Raw genomic sequence first — 23244 nt, 5'->3', positions numbered from 1 at the left:
TCTCTACTTAACAGGGGGCTGATATACATCTGCGTAAGTAATCAGTGATGTTCCGTTGTGGACCATCATGGATATCGTTCGCCACCCCTGTCGCAGCACGCAGAGTGAGGAATTGGAAAGTAAAACAGGAGGCGGAGACTCTGTTGGACACATATATGTCCGATTTGAGGTCTCCAGCTCTCACGGGTCAGCAGAACTCCTGAGGTAGTCCCTAGGCCAGCTAGATCGTGAGCAATGTGTAACCGGGCGCGGAGGCTCTACGTCGCAGACGAAATGGCCATGACGCAGACTTGAAGGGATAACTGCTGGCTGCCTATCGCCTCCAGGCCTAATCATGGAGAACCTGTGGTCTCCATGATTAGGCCTGGAGGCGATGAACCAATATTTGAGTCGCTGGGAGCAAGAAGAAGCGGCACACTCACGCATAGGCAGACGTAGGTGCTTACCGGTCATGGTCGTTTCGGTAAGTACTTGCAAGGAATAGCGAAGGGGTGCTATCACTCTCCTGCCACGAGTGTGTTGCGCTACTAGACACGGCGCACCTCACCTTGACAGAGTGTGGAGTGCCTAGAAACAATCCCTGGCGATAGTAGGCGGAGATCTCTCGCTGCCCAGCATGATTGACGCCATGCTCAACTTAGGTGCTGGATGAAGATGGTCTCTTTCTGCGAGAGTATAATGTCGCAGAAGGAGGCCGCGAAGCGGCAGCATTAGGGTCTCAGCTGATCTGAACCAAAGACCGGAGAGAAGGCGTCGGCGCTATGCGCATCTTCTCTCCCCACCGTAAGCACCGTTGCGACTAGTTGGGTTTTCTGTATTATTATATTATTAGGTATTAGTAGTCATTTGCCTCTCCGGCAAATATAAAAAAAGAAAATCCGGAAAGCTGAGTATTGGATGCCCGCATGGGCGGGTCAATGTCGCATAGTACTTTCTGACATCACGACTGTTTTCTCCAGTGAGTTTTGCGTCTGTTGTTAGAGAATAACCATGAACAAATTTTTGGAATCTAGGTAGATACGTGAAAAAATATATGTTGGTACATTTGTCAAATCACAATTTTTTTTTAAGTTTACATAGCAATTATTTACATTAAAACTTTAAATATACAAATAAAATCATGAGCGCTTGGATTGGTGGCAAGAATGCAATCAGCAATTCCCCTTTGAATCACAATGCCGATACTCTGGACGAAAAATTAACCAGCCCTTGTGTCACCAGTAGAAGCAATAAGGGTACATTTTAGTTTAATTTATATTTTTTCATGTAGGTATTTTAAACTTTATTTTAACTTGTCGCAAGATGTTGCTTAGACATTAACATCTTTACCATGCAACCGATTGCTACGAGTACTGCAAAACATATGCAAAGCAAAGCCAATGTTCAGGGGGTTTTCTATTAAATTTATATGTTTAACTTTATATGCGCCGTTTTTCTAGCGTTACAAAGATCTTCTGGATCTAGAAGTGGTTGGACTAGAATCTAATACAATATTATTGTTATTTTGTTAATAGATACCTACTAAATAGTAACTCAGTTTTTCAAATGTGGTATTGCTTACATTGGTCTCGGAAATGATATAAAGCTGTTTGTTGTTCCAGTTGTTTCTTTGTTTGGATTATGAGAGTGAGAGAATGTAAGGGCACGCACTTTAGAACGATCATATGCCCTGTGCAGGTGGCTAGTTTCCTTCGATTATCGCCCATGGCTGAAATAGGTTTTATGACCTACATACAATACCTGTAATTCAGACATCATCATCACGACATTTTTAAACATATACTGATAAAAAACTAAATTAATACGAAACTGTTTTGCATATTCCTTAATTTATACAAAAATGCAACCTTTGCTTTATTTGCAAAGGATTAATTAAAAAAAAATAAAAGACGTTTGCAAATTTGGTACTAAGTGAATTAATACTTAAAATATCGAGGTTAATTAAATCTTCGACTACATTACTGAGCGGTACTGCATCGCAGTATACTTGCTCACGTTTTGTATCGCTTCTCGGAACACTTGCGAATCGTAATGCAAGTTATTTTTAAACTGTAAAGCTTACTTACTAATATACTAAAATACTTAATACGTATTCCAGCTAAAATGTTTTTTTGATTATTTGATTATAATAGATCACAAGAGATTTAACATTACATTTAGGTTCCAAAATAATTATTGTATTCCATTCCCAGGACTGCTTCGTTGTCCTAGTGGATAGATATAAGCCCGCAGATCACGCGATCGTGGGTTCAGACTCTAAATCCGGCCATTCAAAAGTTAACGGATTTATCTGTCAAAGAATCTCAGTAGCAACCCGGAGTCTGGATGTTGTAAGAGTGACCACGTCCGTGACTCGGAAAGCACGTAAAACCGTCAGTCGTGTCTGGTTGTCATCCGATCTGATTATGAGAGTGATGGAATAGAGAATGCGTCAATGTGCACACAAACTTGTACACTATAATATGTTCTGCGCAGTTGGCTAATCTCTCTTGAGATTGGGCGTCGTGACCAAAATCAGTCAGGAGGGCATCATCATTCCAATATTAATTCACGTAATTAATAATACAATTAGTAGAAGATACTTATTACTACTATAACTCCGTTTATCTTACAATACAATACCAAATCGAAATACTATTCCAAGAAAAGGGTTTTTTTTTGGTTAAATTTAATCTTTTTTTTTTTTTTTATATTCGCCGGGAGGGCAAATGACTACTCCACCTGTTGGTAAGTGGTAGTAGAGTCCAAACGCGACGACGGCCAGTACAGACGGGAAAAACGTTCTGCACTAGCCGCCTTCGCCTTGCCGGCCCGCAAGATGCCTCTTCACGCCTCGTTTGAAGGAAAATCGTTATTTATTGAAGGATATGGCCCTTCTGATAATAATTTCCAGTAAAGTAATATTCTGTAAACTGCTAGACTAAGGCCTTTTGTATTTTTGAGGAGGTTTGGAGTTTGTTTGGTGCTCATTTCACCACGCTGCTCCAATGCCGGTTGATGGATACATACGTGACAGATTTTCTTCTGACGCATATAGGTTTACTCACTATGTTTCCGAGCTTGAAATTAATTATAAACAAAAATCAGGCACACGAAAATTCAGTATTGCTTGCCTGGATTGCACTGGATCATTTCGGCATCTGTGATTACTATACGTGAATAATTGTTTTTTAAATTGCTTGAAATAAAAACGCAATTGGATTTGTGTGGAAAAAAAGATAACTAAAGATAATTACGTCCGCGTGAAGCGATAGTAAGCATGCAAAAAACATTTTAAATCTGATTTGCTTATACAAATTGATAATAATACTCTGCGAAAATTCAGACTTCCTGTTTAATGAATACTATCTGACGAAACTGTTCACTTTTTTTAATCTTAAAAAAATACATAAATATTAAATTTAATATTATTTACAAAAATAACGAAATTTAATTAGTTAGTTTCCGCCCGCGTGATAGGAGGGGAAGCAGCTGTTAGGTAGCCTATATCCTTTTTGAACCCCTTACAACGTGTATGCAAAACTTCATGATGATCGATTAAGTAGTTAAGCTTTTAATTATTAAGTAGTTAAGCTATTAAATAGTTAAGCTTTTATATAAATAAATAAAAAAGTGTTATATACAGAGGCTACAATAGAATTAACAATAGCGATAGTTCAAAATCATACATGTGTGTATGTATGTAAATCTTAAATAATATATTCGGTCCCTATCAGATAAAATGTGTTTTAATTTAATATATTTTTATACATATCTTGCAACGAAGTTACGCGCGTCACCCAGTTTGATAGGTAGATAAAAGTTTTGTTTTTAAGTTTTTATAAGCTTTTATTTAAATTATAATATTAATCAGAGCCAACTGCGAAATAAGTTCAAACGATAAACAAGTGGAACATTAGAGTTTCAAACGAGGCTAGCACTTCGGAGTTTTCATGTGCATTTATAATTCATCTTGTACCTACCAAGCGGTAGGAAAAGAAAAAAACATCGCTAGGAAACCACACCAAACCGCTCATGAGCAACCTGGTAGAATAGGCTCTAAACTTTTCTTTTAGAGGACAGGTTTTTGGTCGGCTGTGTGATATTAACGTTTTTTTTCGTAGGTATTAGATTTTAATATAGATCTTGCAGAACTCAAGATCCCGATACAGCATCAACGTCATTTATGTCGTCTTGTTTATCTTTTTTAAATAAAATAGTCACGTGTTACACTGTGAAATATTCAAATCTATCCACTGTACATTTAAATTAAATTTGTTAGGTGTATATTCTGTAATATAATTATAATGCAGACTGAAGGAGGAGCATCTATAATTCTAGACAGTTAATGGCGGACAAATAAATATTGGTTAGAGTAATTTGATTAATTGACCCATCAATTGCTAGGTTCTTTAGAGTTATTTGAACATATTTCGACAATATATGTAATAGAGTACACAATTATGTTTGTTTTGTTAATTTTGTTAAGCTTTCAATTTCATAGAATGTTAAGCTAATGTTAGCTGTAAAAAATCAGCAAATGTTAAGTATATTATAACTAGTTATAGTTAGTGTAGATCACATTTTATAACTTGGAACTTGGAAGAACAATATGATAGTTTTTGTACCGGTAAATGAAATGATTTAGCGACTGTCGTTACTAAATGTTAAAGTTATCTATAAAACTATATCTGCAATCTATTCCATAAATAGTATAACACAATATCCCTAAATTCCACGTTCTGTATCTCCGCTACCTTCACCTAAACCACTCAACGGATTTTGACACGGTTTTCACTAATAGAAAGTGTATTTAATGTGGGTGGGTTATATGTATAATTTGTTAACACGTGTTTTTCCAGCGAAAAAAATATGACAATGTTTTGTAAAAAATACAGTTTTCGTACTCTTACATGACAACGCTGCCTAAATCTTAGGAGATACATCAAAACAATGTACTATGTGTAATTGTAGGTCTTAAAAATTTTTGTTCAAAGTAATGAATTATTTTAACTGATATAGTATTAAAATAAATATAAATGTTAGTATTATCATAGATAAGATATCTTAGGAGTTATCGTAAAGTAAAAACTCTCGCGCAACAAAAATAATGATTGTGGAGGTCAGCGGTGCGATTGCGGGGAAGTCAGTGCGGGGCTCAGTTACGCGGACCGGAGGGTGTTGAGTCCTTAACGGTCATCTGAAATTTGCAATTTTTAATGCGGCCAATATGTATTTAATATTTAATTATGTGCATGCTTAATAACTTAGATCCATATTCTTTGTCAGTTTGTACCGACTGTATAAAAAATGATTGTTAAAACTGTATTTGAAGGTCAATTCCATTTGTAAATAATTAAATTTATAGGTTGTTCTACATGCTCACTACGTCTCATTTTTTAATTTCTAAAATATATTTTTTAAGATTGTAGCTGAAAGTTGCTCTAATTATTTAATATTTGTTGTTTGTAAATCCTCAAGCCTATATATGTGATATAGGTACCTATTTACGTCACATTTTGCGGTAATTTGGATCGTTAATTTTCATCAAAAATTATTAAGAAAGGTTTATAAAAATATATATTGTTAAGACTGCATTAGAAAGTTGCTCCAATTGTTAAATAATTATTGTCTTATGACATAAGTAAGACGTACAGTTTTGTTTTCGATTACACTCGGAAACTTAAAATTCTAATATGTATCTATATAGCATGTTAATATGTTGTCCCGATTTTGTCGGGGTTGAACAACGATATCTCTTAGTAAATATTACAAAGGTTTTATTTATTTTAAAACTAAATCATTACAGGAAGTGTTCGAGGTGGGTCATCGACGAACACTCCTATAATTTTGTCTGAGACCTAAGAAAGGTCTCTTAGAGTTCTGGTTACGTCTTCTGTGTGTGAGCTCAACGTGCATTCACCCCACATTCTGTGACAGACCTCAAAACGTTTTTTTTTTTAAAATTATAATACAGGTATGCAGACTGGCATTGGGTCTGATAAGTGGTCACCACTACCCAAATGCATTGGCACTATAAGAAACATCACTAAAGCGCCTGTAGTTACCGAGCCTTACTCACCCTTCAAACCGGAACACAACTGTACTAAGTATTGATATTTAGTAGAATATGTGACAAGTGAGTGATACCTACCCAGACGGGCTTGCACAAAGTTCTACCACCAAGTTAATATGGTACATACGAATGGAACATAAGAATTCTTTGCACCAACTACTGCGCCATCGCACCGTTGACCACCACCCTAAGTATTTTATAGAGCGTTTTATAGTATAAATCATTAAAAAAAATATTAAAATTACAAACGGACTATTCAACTGTTTCTAGTTTAACAAAAGGCCCCTATAACCGTGACATTTTTTTTATCGTTCATAAATATGGGTAATGGTTTGGTGATCTGGCAGGCACTAGTGGCCCCTATGAAAGGGGGCCCTAGGCTCGTGCCCAGAGTGCCCAGTGGGAAAGAGGGGCTTGTGTAGGTAAATAATAGACAAAGCGTAGTACTGTTCGCTCCCGATATCCGTGGTTCGCTCACATCGCAATATTTTTCTTGCTTTTTGCATTAGTATAGTAGTAGTAAAGCGTGAAAGAAATGCTTTCACGCTTTACGTTTTCCCCCAAGGAAACAGTGGGGGGAGGAGGATATGTGGGGCTCACCGGTGTTCAAGGCGCCGAATGCGCCCCGAACATCAGTATACCCACTAAAAAAACCAGAGGGACCCTTTCCGTCTTAGCGAGGAACGCCACGGGACCGCTTGCACATGCTACCGTAACTGCATTATTATGCCAAACCTAACTTCTAAATTATAAATTCGATTCGAATAATTTATAGAGAAATTTACATTTACATAATCAACCTTTATTATAAAGCTATTTAATTGCATAAGGATTAATACCATGATACGAATGTCATCATCTTTCGATTCGCAGCAATTTTGGAAGTAAGCATACGTCTCGAGTTCCCTTACTTTAGAATCTGCCAAAACTGTTTTAAGACAGCATCCGGATCTTCTTCGGTTTTTCATTTAAAATAACCGGCAATAATTAACATAGTATTCAATTATAGAAAAATACCCTCTCAGTATACATTTAATCAAATTTTTGTGCAATCGCTTGCAATACAAATACAATAGCTGTGCGAATAAATAGTAGTATAAATCCCATGAAAACTGTACGTAGGATTTATATTTTTAGAAATCAGCCTTCAACAAAACATAGCCTTTTTTATCCGTTTTTATATTCTAAACCAGGTTATATTTAGATGGATTTTTATTTATGTTCTAGTCTCATAATCTTATATGTGTCTTGTGATTGATAATACTCATGAAATCATCATTAAAATATTGTTTACTATAAAATAATTATTTAATTGTAACATTTGAAGCTATTATTCCTTGCACAAGTGATATACTACTACTATAACTTATTGTCGAAAAAAGGAACAGGCCGTGTCCGCTTTTTTTCTAAGATTTTGTTTAATAATATGCAATAGATAAAATAGTCCATATTATATTACAACACAATTTTCTAGTTATACGACAAATTATTTCGGAACAAAAATAATGCTTGACAGCTCGGGCTAGCAAGATGACGAAGTTTTGGGAGCGCGGTAGTCAACATAACAGGCGAGCAACGAGCAAACATCCTGAGATGATGATAACAGGAGTTTATTTTGATAAAATTTATTTTTATGCTAAATTTCAGTTTGTAATGTACGTGCACAGACATAACCCCTTGTAGTTTTAACCCTTAAGCTATTATTAGCAAATACAATATCTCACATTTGTCACTTTGTTTTTTTCAGCGTGATTGGTTATTCAATGTTAGCGCCGTAAATTTAGTTCAGTAATTGACAGATGTTTTAGTTATTTTGTTAAAAATAAAATACACATCTAGTGTGGCGATGCAACAACGAGTAGGTAAATAAATTTTATCATACTAACAATCACGCGCACCTAATTCTGACAATAAAAGATGTTATTATTATGTATTAAGGGCGATTTTCGTAAAATACAAGTTTGGCGTTCCGTTGTTTTATAATCGTGCGTCGCTCGTGATAAGCGCAAGAGAGGGGTCATGGAACTTTGCGGGGCTGAGGCTCGACTGAGTGAAAGAGATGCAACACTTTTCTTACAGGCTAGTTTATGTTGGTATTCAAGATTATGCACGATCGAATCACTAAATTTATGAACTAGGTCCTTTATAGGAAACCATATCATACATGTGTTCCTTTAATCTTATTGGTAATTTTTACGATCAATAGGTTCATTAAAACGGTTGAAATTAACTTTAAAATGAGACCAAGTAAGGTATTTACACCTCGCACCAATATTGTTCTTCGAACAACATAAAAATTATTACTCGGACAAACTTACCCAAAGATAAATCGACATTATTACTAACTTATATGCCATTACATTAAATACCGTTCTGACCTACTTTAATCATTACTTTAATACAAACCAAAATTTAAGCCGGTTGGTGAGAACGAAGAATTATTTCTATATATATAGAAATAAACGTAGGCGCATACTATGTTTAGTAGAATAGCAATGCGTATCGAAATATTTTAACTAAGGACGTAATATACATTTTTAAACTACGATAATTCTATGTTATACATATTTTCGCTAGTTTACACTCTGGTATAAGTGAGCGAGAATATTGAGTTGTGTAAGGAGATTATTATCTGCTTTTAATATTTTCTTCAAAGTCATCACTATATAACAATTGTATATAACAATTAATGTATAATTGGCATATGCCTCTTTCGCGTAGGCCGATGCAAGTCGTAAGTGATGTGTGCACTTCTAAAGTTGGACCAAAAGTTGTAGCGAGCAAGTGAGCGCCGCAACTCGCGTCTCGCACCATTCCGCATTCGCGGTTCGACGCTAGCGAGGCACGGTTGGTGCCTCCGCGCTCGCCGCCTATCGGACAAACTTTCTTTCTACCATCACATTATATCGAATATACTACCATCATGAGGGTCCCGACGACCCTCCTGCTCCTCCTCGTGACTCTTCTCGCGAAGGTAAGTACCCGGCATTTTGCGAATGCGTCGAATTTACGAGCAATTTAAAAACGAAAAAAACATTTCTTAAAAAAAAAAACACTTTTATTTTTAATTTTTAAAGGAACTCTCCAAATTTCCAATCGCTAAACTTTTTATTAAAAAAGAATAAACAACGCCTGTTGCCCTAAAGCCGGTTTCTGCAAACAACGTCTGATCGCTGGACGTTATTCAAACTTTTACGATGTGCATTTTACATCTAAGTTCATGTAACATGTTACCTGCATTATTGGAACTACAACTAGTTTGCTGATTTTTTTGTACATTACTTGATTCTCTAAAAAAGTTTATTTCATTGATTATTCTATAGAACTTGTGAGGAATTGCATATAAAAAAAAATAAATGTGTTTTTTTTAAACTCTGATTCAAAGACATATCGCGGTCAATAAAGACCAATTCCGATAATTCTATTTTTAAGCACAATTATACTTATGTATTTACAAGTAATATTACATTTTAATAATAATTTCGAGATTTCTATTTAATTTTAATACTCAGCAGAATATTTGTATACGTTAGAGTTATATTTATAGCTCACATAAGCGAAATTAGATAGTATATTTTATAAACACTTTCAGAGCAGTGTTGAGTGATGAGTGAATGATAAAATAACGCTCTATTTTTCAATTGTAAGCTCTTTTAAATAGTTAAATAACTCGTGATAACTTTTGCTTGTAATTGTTTAATTTTATTTATTCGACAAAGCTTTTACGATAATATCTAGGACTAAACTATTTAAAAAAAAGGTTAATAACATTTCTTTGTTATTATAAGTCCTGGGAATGAGAATTATGAATCCGTTTAAAATACAAATAAAATTAACGTGAGCAACAATTTCGAGTTTCTTTCGCCGTTTTTTCTTTACGATCCGGCCACGGATTCTTGACAATCTGACAATCCGTCTATATGAATATGAATAAAGATTTCGACTTCAGATTCATGTGATTTCTTATTAGTTTTAAAACACTTAAGTACTAAAAAAAATTTAAATTCCTTTTAAAATAAATTTTATTCGATTATCAAAAATGTGTGGAAGCATGTAATAACGTCGTAATGATGTAGTAATCTTAATGAAAAATAAAGTTTCATTAACCCGACATATGCCGCTTTTGAGAAATTGTGTCCTTATATTTAATCATATTATATATATAATATATTTAGTATATATTAGATACGCTACATTACGCTATATTATAATAGTTTTAGTAACAAATTTTCGGATAAATTCAGATATTTTCTTAATGATCCTGGAGAGCAAACGCTTATTCTGCTCTTAGGGTTAAATTTTGGAGCCTATTTCATCACCTGACTCCACTCAAGTGAATAGATATGTGATGAATCTGATCGGTCATAAGCTCATCGTGATGCTTCAGTTTAGCGCTGAACTCGAACCAATCTATAACCATAAATTAAGCAAGGCCATTTCATCAACAAACTCAGTATGTCGTTTTTTAAAGATTTCTGTCAAGGCTGTTACAGTGATTTTATAAATTATATTGCTTGTGAATTGTTGTATGTACAAATGTAGACGTGTAGACGTCTCCTTAATATCAAGTCAATTTACCTTAAGATAGAACCTTAAAAGCTTTTTACCTTCAAAATGTATACAATACATGCAATATAAACACTTTCAGCAGAAGATTAGATAAAAATCGCAAAGTAAATGATGTTATAGAATATTAATTCACAATTATACACATAGTTTTGTAACATCCAAAATTTAATAATAATATAATTTTAAAAATATAAAAAGGATAGTTGAATGATCTTCATCTTATTCAAGTGAAATGTTAATATATAGAAAATAAAGAATTACGAATGTACATGGACCAGATTCATTGAGTTCTTAATGACAAATTGCTTGTGCATTAAATAAACTAAGGCTATTATTATACAAGATGAACTTACTTTGAGCATGGATCTATTTGTCCATGGGCCTCAAGGCTGATCTGGTGCATAGGTAGTTACATCTCCAAAGATAATCCGGGACTGCTTGGAAATTTAATATAACTAATCGACTGAGCGAGTTCGAAGTTATGATTAACTCAAATGAAATGGGAGACGTGCCCGAGTACGGAATGCATACTACTTTAAACGTAGTTTCTATAAAAGTTTATTACAATTCAAACGATATATCTCTTTCATTAATTCCAAAAATTACTAATAAAGAGTCAGACATTTCATAATGCGTTACATCTCGCTTTGTTTTTATCGAGCAATACCAAAAAATGTATATTAGATATTTATTTGTTTTGGAAACCAACGGTATGATTACATAAATATTATTAAAACATAAACAAAAATAGTTTCCAATATTAAATTAAAATATACATTATATTAGAGACAAATATTAAAAGAAATAAGATGCAAAATATAAGTAAAACAATAAAAAAGTTATGTAATTTTAATGATATAAAAAGCAAACCTTTGAACGTTTGCATAAACATAACATATAAGATCTTGGCAATATAGTTTTTGCTTCTAGCTATAAAAAAATAGATAATAGACAAATTTTGAAAGTTCAACTGCTAGATAACATCTTGATGGTAATCACGTATGAGATTGGTAATTTTTTTAAACATTAATTAAAAATCTGAATTATATCAGAACGAGATTAAAGGCGTTTTTTTATTTAATTGCGCATTAAAACACATTATAATTCATCCTAGATTATATGATTAAACATATAATCTAGGATAAATTATAATTTGAGTGAAAATATATTTAGATAATATTTTTAATTACGTCCATTACAAATAACTACCCATATGAATAAAAAATACAATAAATTGAGACGCGTATAACTAAAATTAAAAGTATTTTTTTTAATATAGTCCCTTTAATATTAAACAATATAATAATAACTATAAAAGTAATATTCGGTAAAGTTTTCATTGAAATTTCTGAGAATAAGGCGTTGTTCGCTATCGTTTAGGTCATCAATATTTTTTTGACCGTTTGCAGTTTTGTTGTTATCAGACGTATGAATATATGTATAAACATTGATATCTACGCCAAGTTTCGAGCGGTTAATATTACCTTAAAATATTTAAAAAAATGATAATAATAACATTTTTAATTTATATATTCATAAAAACATAATATGCTTATTTAGGAATTAGTAACTAATAAAGTTCTTCAATATATATAGCTATTTGAGCGTACCTATATGGGCATTCGATATATCTATATACATACAAAATATTTAAATATAAGTAATAAATTGTTGTAACTTTTGATTGATTTCTTAACCCATTTTGATGAAATGAAAACTAAACGGTAAATTGGATTATTATAATGGATTCTTATAATAATTTAATTTAATACTTGCATTTATTATTTTCGCTTTTTTGAAGATGAACCCGGATAAACAGACCGACAAAAAAAATTATTGCTTCGGTAACTCGCAAATAGCCATATTAAATTAAAAAGTGGTTATTACACCACAGTTATTTTGAAATGACAGACACACTTCAATTGTATTTATTTGTACAGAGTACAGATAAAATAATTGCCGTGCCCGTTTGTGTAAAATATCAATTAATTACAGATATTATATAAAAGCGCACCGTTTTAAATATTATGTAATAAAGTTGAAAAGGTTTAATGTAGGTTTTCAATTTATAAAATAATCTTAGCTAGCCATCGATTATCCATTTTAAACTTTGCGAGAGCATGGGCTGTTTTGATTGCACTTACGAGTTGAGAATAGTAGAATAGGTAAGTTTTCGGCAACTGGTGCTGGCTGGTTACTACTTTGAAATAGGATTTCAAGGGTTTCGCCAATTTTACAGATAGAGAAAAACGATCAATAGACAATATAAGATTATAATTAGTATAGTGGATTTATTCGTAAGTGTGTGTGTGAGAAATTCAACAATTATTTTTGTGAACATCTATTTTATGTCACAATATGTATTAAATAAAATATTATCCCCATATACATAAAAAAATAAGCCCATTTTTTATGTATAATTATCACAATACAATATATCAAATTATGTTAAAATCAAGTGGGTACATAATTAATAAGTACATACTATCATATCTAAGTTTTAGTGACCCCATCAAGCCCGGGACGAACCGATATTAAGGTCATCTTGTATTTCCTAACAACAAGATATGCGATTATTTTAGTTCACATTCCGTATAAACTCCAAGTTTTTAGGAGGAAGCCGTTGAAACTGCGATTTAAGTTTTGTGGTATTGAAAGACCAAAGGTATACGAAACGCTTTTATTTATATGGAATGCTCGGCACTGCACTTAAATATTTTATAAAGTTTATTGCTTTAATTTTTTCAGGACTCTTAAGATCAATTTGGTATCAACCCAACTCCCACATATAATCGAATGCCTTTTTCATCTTGATGTAGATATGCTAAAGGGGAGGGTTATAGTATGAAAATATTTCTTCGTGTTTCACCGACTAAGACGGTGTTCACGTAACACCGTCTTAATCGGTGCCGTCGGTGTTATTTCTACTAATCATCGCTAGTTCCCTTATCAGCGTTAGAAAGTGGTAGGTAAATTTTGATAAGAGATTTTCTGTTAACCGCTATCTTTATAATCTGCGCAAAACTGATTATTATAAATTGGGACATGAGTAGTTACGGCATATAAGCTTAACTTCGTTCGATACCCGCTTACACATTTTACGGGAACGTAACGATTAATAATAATCGATTTTTCCGTTTATGGACAAGTCTCATACCTACAAATACGATAAACGGTAGAATATTAGGGTAAATCATTGAAAAAAATTTGATATATACATTTTGCATGCATTTATTCATATATATTTTTTAATTTATGTCACAATGTGTATTTAATAAAATTTTATCCTCATATACATAAAAAAAATTAAAACCATTTTTTATGTATAATTACCACAGCACTATGTATTAGATAAATTATTTATTTATGTATTTTTTATTTTAATTTTGTATATTATAAAAATGTCTGTACATAGTTTCAACAAATAAATATATGTATTTTTTATTTTTAAAAATATACGGGTAAAAAATTAAGGCGAGATGTCACAGGGAATAGAACAACCGCGTCTTCCAATCCGGAAAACACCGCTGTCTTTCGTGTGCCTTATATTTTACACAAACTCATCTCATGCTTGGCGGTGACGAAATGTCTTGCATATTTTGTTGGATCAATTCATATATTCATAATATCAAACTAATGAAATTTAATTATAGGTCAAAATAATAAAAAGATTCGAATAAATAAATAATACAGTTGATTGAATGGTGCTAGTGTCAAAAGATTGTTTTATATATATAATTGATTTATTCCAAAGACTAAGTAACATTGAATTAGCTTAAAACAATGTTCAAACATCGGACTATTTCCGGATAGTGCAATGGACACGCAAAATTGTTCATTTTTTAATCACCTAACAAATGAGCAGAGCTGACAATTTTCATAGCATAGGAAACAAGCTCTTTCTTAATATTTATTAACGTCTCTATATAATAATTTAATTAAGTACAAAAAAATAACATGAGGAAATTAAAAAGACTTAAATTGCAATTGCAAAACTATATCTCGTATTAATAAATTTAATTACACAGTATTTCGTTTTTGTTGTTCATACTATAACTTTTATATTATTACGAATGAGCATAACCTCTTGGCTGTATGTTTGTAAATTTGACCCGATGTCTATTAATAAATAGGCATTGATGATTATAACAAGCCGTCGGTCAAAGTCATTATTAGATAAAAATAGGACATCACCTATAGTTTGTTTGTCTTTGATATTGTTTGGCTCACGTTAGTAAAGATTCGAAAAAAACTATGTAGATAAATGTGTGTAGGTAGAGTGTAGTCTAGAATAGGACAAGGGGCAGTTTATATTTACATTAATCTATTAAAATATTAAATAATTAATTAAATTTCTACGCATATTTTAATTATCTTCTCGTAAGATATTATATAATTTATATGTATTCTGGGATCAATGAGATAGAATTGAACGATGATGTCACACGTTTGTCACCGAATGTTTGTTAAAAAACATTTAAGCAAATTTTCGCATAGCGGTAGATCATAGATTCCGACGAAGTAAGCGATTATTATATGGCTCTTATGTTTGCAGAATGATATTAAATGCGAGTTATATTTCGTTACCCTAATTCCATCGGATAAATGCGTGTAACAAAAATGTAGGTATAAGTTATGTAGGCACTGTTTTTTTCATGTAAGTGACCGCTCGCAAGATTGTCGGTGAGGTTATCCAGTGTGTTATCGCTGCCGGTCCGCACTGTGTCAATTTTCCAATTTTAGTACTCGATTATTATACAAAACATTTTTTTTTCTGATTTTTCGGACTTTATCTGTCCAGTTTATCGTCAGTGACCCAACCCGACTAGTACATTGATATAGATAACGCATATTCGCTTCTTATACACAACATCGTTACTACAAATCATTTGTTAATTACAGAAGTCTTCATTATTATTATTAACCTACATATTTATCGTAACAATAACAGCAGAAAATGTCTCGTTACCACTAAGATATAAATGTTGCAATCAAATGAATTGTCGAGAAAAAAGTTTAATTAAAGTGATGAGTTGAACTACTCGCATTTTTACGCTCTTTGATGCGATATTTAAATGATAAATTAATATATTACTTTTACAGTACTATAGGTATATCCTGTTAATTTTGTCTGAATAACGTTGCTTGGTATCTGTATGATGTGACGCAATGTGCCTTCCATGGCAATGTTAGATCATCCTCTCTAGCTGATAGTGAACTAGGAATGATAACGCAAAAAGAGCTTGAATGAAATATTGAAACGTTAAATTTAACTTCAGAGTATTGACCTCAGATTATTTTTATTCTAATTTTGTCTTTGTTTTCTTTTTCTATATTTCTTCGTATCATTTTAATTACTTATGGTATCATATAAATAAAGTTTTTACTATCTATATTTAAATAGATAATTAATAATGAAAAAAAAAATCTTTCACGTTATAGTAATTAGTTTTTTAATTTGATTTGATTGTTTCTTATTGTTGCGTATATAGTAGATTCGTTAATAATGAGTAAGAAATTCACTTAATATGCTGCGTAACACAAAGATAAGTTGTGATAGCTTGGTCGGCCTATTTTGATATGAGCTTGCTTAATCAGAGTACAGCGGATGTATTTATAAGGTGCATTACAGCCCTACGACGAAATGATTTTAAGCAGAAGCTTAAAATAAAAATAATTTATTTAAGTCAATAATAGACAATTTTTTTTATATAGAATAGGAAGGCGGACGAGCATATGGACCACCTGATGGTAAGTGGTCACCAACGCCCATAGACATTGGCATTGTAAGAAATGTTGACCATCGCTTACATTACTAATGCGCCACCAACTTCGGGAACAAAGATGTTATGTCCCTTGTGCCTATAAATACACTGGCTCACTCACTCTTCAAACTGGAACACAACAATACCTAATGAGAATATCTAATGAGTAGATGGTACCTACCAGTAAAAAAAATTAAGAATGCAATGTTTCATTTGTTCGTTTATTTTGCTTTTTCTATTTGTTAAATAGTTTTAATAAATTTTAAAGAGTAACTACGATGACCGGGCTGTCATATCGTTTCATTTATACATATATGCATGTGTGTAATTTATTAAATGATCTTCTCGCGCTTAGACGTAGCAAGACTTTAAATAGGTACTTATTACATTAAAGGTTATATTTCTTTTAAATATCAACACTATAAATTATTTAAATATTTATATAAACAATATTATGCAATTGTATATTCATCATTTATTTAATAAAACATATTGTAACATGAGTAACTTATTGAATGTAAACGTTCATAAGATTTTAATTTTATACAATTACATTTAATTTCTAAAAGATCCTTTAAAAAAAATAAAGATCGATTAATCATTTTGTTGGCGTGGTTGGTAGATACTTGCCTTTTACACCGTAGGTTGTGGGTTCGATTCCCACCCAGGACAGACATTTGTGTGCATGGAACATATCTGTTTGGCCGGAGTCTGGGTGTAATTATCTATATAAGTAAGTATTTACAAAAGAAAAATAGTATATGTAATATATCAGTTGTCTAGTTTCTATAGTACAAGCTCTGCTTAGTTTGGGATCAGAGGCCGTGTGTGAATAATGTCCCAGGATATTATTATTATTATTTTTATCCTATGTACTACTTTTGGACAGTCATAGTGACTTAATAACAAACATACAACAAACATTTATAATTTATCTTGCATGATGTGTTCTCGGTAAATATTTGTATAAAAATATTTTAAATTTATCACACTGAGTTGAAACGTAATAAATTTGACTACAATATTGTATTTTATAAAAAATGTCCTTGAAATCGCGTCTTGCGTCAGGACAAATACATCGAGAACTGTAATTTGAACATACAGTCTGGATATTTTAACGCGATAACGCTGTATATGACTACAATCGTGTAAATATACGATGGGACAATATACGATGGTCAATAATATAAATGTTATATACCCAGTTCTTAACGGATTATATTTGAAGGAGATAAAGAATACACTATCAAGAATTCGCTTGTGATCCTTATTATTAGAATAAGATTTTAGAGTAATATGACCGTAAATATTTTACAAAATGACTTTTTGAACAAAGTGAAATAATAAATCGATATTCAATCCGGGGAAAGGGATATGTAAGCAGTTTTAATTAAATTCCGATTTAAGCTGATACGCTGATATGTATGTAGAATACAGCTGAACGAATTATGTTTAAAATATTTGTATAAATGTTGACATCTGTGACTATTTCGTTGCATGGCTCGCGATTTAATCCATAGCTGCAATGATACATTTAAAAATATATAACGATATTTGTTTTAATCGTATAAACTATTCGAATGGTTGATTATTTATTTTTTTAGTTAAATTTAGTATATTATCTTCGGACACAGGAATAAGATACCCTATGTGATACATCTGACAGGATGTATAATAAAGGGTATGCAACGTTTTCATGATGGTCGATAGAGCAGTTAAGACGTGAAAGCTGAATAAAAAACTCAATTTCGCATTTATAATATCAGATAGGATAATTATATAAAGTGAGGTAGATATACAATTGTATAACAATAATATATTTACTATATTCGTACCTAACAGAGGAGACCACGTTTCGTAGTTTACGTTCCATCTTAGATCAACTACTAATTATAATTTTAAATAGCTTATTTTCCGAATGTTAAAATTCAAGATTCGGTGTTAATTTTTTACACGTCGGGTCTAATTGTTTTGCATGTCACGCTTACGTAATATTTTACATGATTCGATAAAAATTTAGCCGATTCTTCTTGTTAGCAAAAAATTATAATTCTTTAGTAGCTGATAAATTATCGAGTGTTTTTTTGATTAATCTCAATTAAGCAATGATTAAATATATATATATATATATATATATATATATATATATATATATATATATATATATATATATAACAGTTGATATAAAGATTTTTGTGTATTTATTAAAGTTTGCAGTTATTTATTTATTATTATATTTAAAGTTAAAATAATAATAATAATAATATCCTGGGACATTTTTCACATACGGCCATCTGATCCCAAATTAAGCTTGTACAAAGCTTGTGCTATGGAAACCAGACAACTGATATACTACATATACTACTTTTCTTTTGTAAATACATACTTACATAGATAATTACACCCAGACTCAGGACGAACAGATATGTTCATGCACACAAATGTCTGTCCTGGGTGGGAATCGAACCCACAACCTTCGGCGTGAAAGGCAAGTGTTCTACCAACCACGCCAACCAGCTCGTCAAATGTGATTCTTACAATATGAATGTAATTACATCTCATAACGATTAGGAGTTCTGTGACATTGCCAGTAAGACCTTGTGACAAGCAAACATATCTACGTGTAAATGACAGATTAAACAGATTGGTAGGACTTCAAAGCCATAATAGTTTGAATTGGATATAAATTGAGAATTTATGTTCAATGTAAAAATATTTAATTGATGTGTTTTTAAATTCTTGCTTGACATGTACATATTATTTGAAGCTATTTATCTTAATACTTATGGATATTAAGTGTTAACGCATAATCATAAAAGTCATACCATTTTATACTAAATTTAACTCTGCACGCTGATATGATAAAATATCACAATATACTGATTTTAACTGAATACCTGGCGCTTATTTAGCCCAAAGGCTAGAGTCTAGCAGTGCAGAGAGGCAATAGTACCAGCGTCTTGGGTACAATGCCACAGGACAATCTTTTAGACGGCGTGTTTTTCCTTTAAATTTGTAATGTGTATTTTGTTCTTCCTTTTTATTTCAATTTTGTATATTATAAAAATGTCTGTACATAATTATTGAATACTCATAAGAAAGATGTGATATATAAATAAGTGCACCTATTTATAACCTATGAAAATCGCCTCATCAGTGACACGATGTTTCGATGCGTGTTCACTTTATACACTATAATTATTATAGTCAATGTCGTATATAACTCTCTGACATATTTAGCAAAATACATAGGTACATACACAGGTAGTTTAGTACATACAATAGTTTCTTTCGCCGGTTCTTCTCAGGGCCGGGTGTTTCTTTTCCGAACCGGTCGTAGTTTCTAGTCTATCAATAAGCAAGTGTAATGCTTCAATGTTGAAAAAAGTATTTTGATTTCATTTGAAAAAAATAATTTACTTAAAAAACTTTACTTATTTACTTAAATAAATACTTAGTACTGTTGTGTTCTGGTTTAAAGGGGAGTGAGCCAGTTTAACTACAGGCACAAAGGACACGAAGTACTGATATAGTTGTAAGATCTCCTTAGTTAATAACAGATTATAAGCCTCCGTTAATTAAATAAATAATTAAAAAAGTAAGTTTTTATATTGATGCCGCATTATGTGAGGTATGGTTAGTATTTCTTACAGTGTTAATGTCTATCGGCCGTAGTGACCACTTACCACCGGGTGGCCCTTTTGCCAATGTGCCGACTTATTTTTATGTAGAATTTTCTTGATTTCTGAAATGGGTAGTCACTAAGACCACATACGTTATCACTTCTTCGATATCAATGTGCATGATGCACTAAGCATATTTGTTATTATAATACATTCAATTATAACTCTTAACAAAGAACAATAAGAAATAAATTTGGATGTATAATTTGTGACACAAACATATTTTGCAAAGTCGTAACTAAATTCACCAGACGTTTTTATTTCCTAGGAACGTCCTGATTGTATTCTTAGAATATGTTTTCAATCTTCATGATTGGTATCTTGTAAATTTTCAATTTTATGTATGTATATTTAATTATCTGCTGCTTATTAGGAATAAGCTAATAAGATAAGTCACGTTTGCTAACCGACTTTCGTTTTGTATAATGCATCGATGTATGTAAACCGAACGGCTTGAAATATTAAATTGTTCTTTGTGCGTATAATAATTATTTTAACTAACGAAGATATTATTAACAGGAATGTTCATTTTCGACCCACACATCTCAAATTTTAGTCCTGGTTATTGGAACATTAATAATAGCAACCATAGTCGTGACATCCCATTGCTTCTTGGAATCGCTGTATAAACAGAATATTTATATAAACAGTTGTGCTAAGAACCAGTTTTGTTTATCTCAGAGGTTGGTGCGGTTTCATCGAGGTTTATGTTGAGGTGTTGGAAGCGTGGGCGATGCCAAACACGCAATAGTAATGTTTCTTGAGAGAATATCCTGTCTGATTTCTGGGTAGGGATTTCTGAGTCACGGCTACACTGACCACGCGACTGTATTGTTGATTACTTATTGAAATTAGGTAGGTTTCTTCTCTGTATATAATAGTCATTTGATTGGATATTAGTAGTTTTATTTTTTTAAATGAATATTATATATTTTTATCATGTCGATGATGTTCGTCCTGGCTGATTTTAGTCATATAACCAAACTTTGCTCTTTACTTATCAGAGTGTATTAATTGATACGTATTTTATTATGTATTTTATTTATCCAAATCATGCAATAAACAGGAAAAGAAAAACTTTTTACTTATAAGATAACCGCTTATTGTCCTAAGCGTAAAAATAAAATCAGTAATTCAATAGGAAATTACAATGTAATTCAATAGGATACACGTCACAGGCGTATATCTGCGCATCAAAACCATCACATCATTACCGTTGAGACGAAATCTAGGATATTGATGTGAAATAAATGTAGTTTTAGTAAGACGGCGCAACATGCCACATAATATTAATATTTGGTAGTTGGTAAGCGTGAAAAGTTCAGGGGTCACATCATTTTAAGTCACGATGACGTCAACTGGCAACCATGCTCATTGAATGCCGTTGAATTTTTATTTTGCGTGTCTTACGTTCCGCTTCTATATTTAAGCTACAGCGTTGGAACATACCAAGCCTCCGACTCAACTGCAGACTGCCCTTTAAGTCCTTGTTTCCGAACTGGAGGTAGATTTTTGACAATCATTAGAAAGTGTAATGCTTCCATGTTGAATACAGTGTTTGAATTTCAATTTGAATGTTATGATGCTAATTTGAAAATAAGAGTAAAGAGTTAATGTTATTGATATATGTTTAGTACATTAAGTTAATTTTTAAGAGAATTGTGTAACCTCCATAATATGAATACACTAATGATTCGGCGCGTAAAGTTTTGTCATAGTGTTAATCTAATAATTTAATTGTCTGAATTAAAAGGGAAATAAGGGAAGAGGGAGACATGACGACATAAGACAACGTCATGCCGTTTACCGTCACGCTATACGATGCGGTCTTAAAAATTGTCTCTTAGAGTTAGATTCTTTCTCTTGCTCAAATTACTATGTACATGTACCTATGTATATATATATGATATGACCGTCCACGCTCATATTGTTAAGAGGTCTGAGTACTGATGGCAACAGGAAATCACTTGTTTATTACAAAGTATAACGATAATAAGTTACTAATAAGCGTCAAAGTATATAAATAACATAAACGGTGAGCAGACAGGCATAATAAGACCAAATAAATCTTATTAACGACGCAATATTTGCCTGATAAAAAGTTGCTTATGTTATGTATTATGTTTAAATTATATATTAATATTATTATTATGTTACTAGCTGCTGCACGTATGTAAAGAGAGGGGTAGGGCAGGTTTTTAGTCAAGCTGTAAGCCATCTCTATTTCAAAATTTGCCTTTTTGAATTAAAAGCATCTTATGAAACTTTCACTTTTGTAGGATACTAATAGAATGCATGAAAAACAGAATTAAAATGTGTTTTTATTCAGGAGGTTACATTTTTTTTAAGCAAATAATGAAATAGCAAATTTTAATACTTTACGCCCTGAAACAGACGTGTAACGGCTGTTTTTATATTATCATTCAATGTCATTCGTTTCAAGCTGTGCTTCGTTTGAATGGTTACGTCAAAACATGTTATGTACGACAAACGATTGGCTAGAAGCTCCTCGCTTATACGGATGAATGAAGCGTGTGGGATAAGATGAAGACGACAGGCATTTCAATCGACCATTGTCATTTCCTACATTCTTTTATTTTGTTAAATGCTCATCGATTTTATTCCTCAATTATTTAATAATATAATATTATATAATAATTATTACAAGGTTTATAAACAACTGTAACTTTACAGAAAGTTTAACATTTTAGGATCTTTTTACGTATTTCCTTCGTTTGGTCCAGTTAATAAAATACCAGGGTTCTATTTTAGAATATTTTTATTTAAACAGAGTTTATAATAACAGATTGTTTAAATGTAACCCGAATTTACAGATGTAAGCAACATGCATTAGGATTATGTAGATAGCATTAGTTGAAATTAATTGTAAAATAAAAATAACGTAACTTAATTATGTATCACATGAACAATGAAGTGGTGTTTAATATAATTGAATAATATTTTTTATAGTTCTATTTCTATAATATAATCGAATTCAATGTCAAATTATTTTAGAATCTGTTAACACGATCGAGATGATTGCATAACAAAAATACGAACAAACTCATGATTTTAATGGTAGCCGCCTACCACTAAAAGAACGAGTGACGGACAAGTCGGCCACCTGAGGGTACGTGGTGAGACAGTGACACTTTAAGAAATATTTAACTCA

At 32.0% G+C, this 23244-nt stretch overlaps 1 protein-coding gene across 14 annotated transcripts in view; it reads left to right on the top strand.

The window, feature by feature from the left end:
• Positions 1-8873: 8873 nt before the first annotated feature.
• Positions 8874-23244, top strand: part of LOC126780312 (basement membrane-specific heparan sulfate proteoglycan core protein) — a 148292-nt gene continuing 133921 nt past the window's right edge. For all 14 annotated transcript variants that reach the window (XM_050504673.1, XM_050504672.1, XM_050504663.1 and 11 more), the window contains exon 1: positions 8874-9029. In XM_050504673.1, coding sequence (XP_050360630.1) covers positions 8979-9029 — 51 coding nt within the window. In that variant the 5' untranslated portion in view covers positions 8874-8978. The remainder of the gene's footprint in view (positions 9030-23244) is intronic.

This window comes from Nymphalis io, chromosome Z, assembly GCF_905147045.1.
Source record: "Nymphalis io chromosome Z, ilAglIoxx1.1, whole genome shotgun sequence".
NCBI lineage: Eukaryota > Metazoa > Arthropoda > Insecta > Lepidoptera > Nymphalidae > Nymphalis > Nymphalis io.
This window is presented reverse-complemented; position numbering and strand designations above follow the sequence as displayed.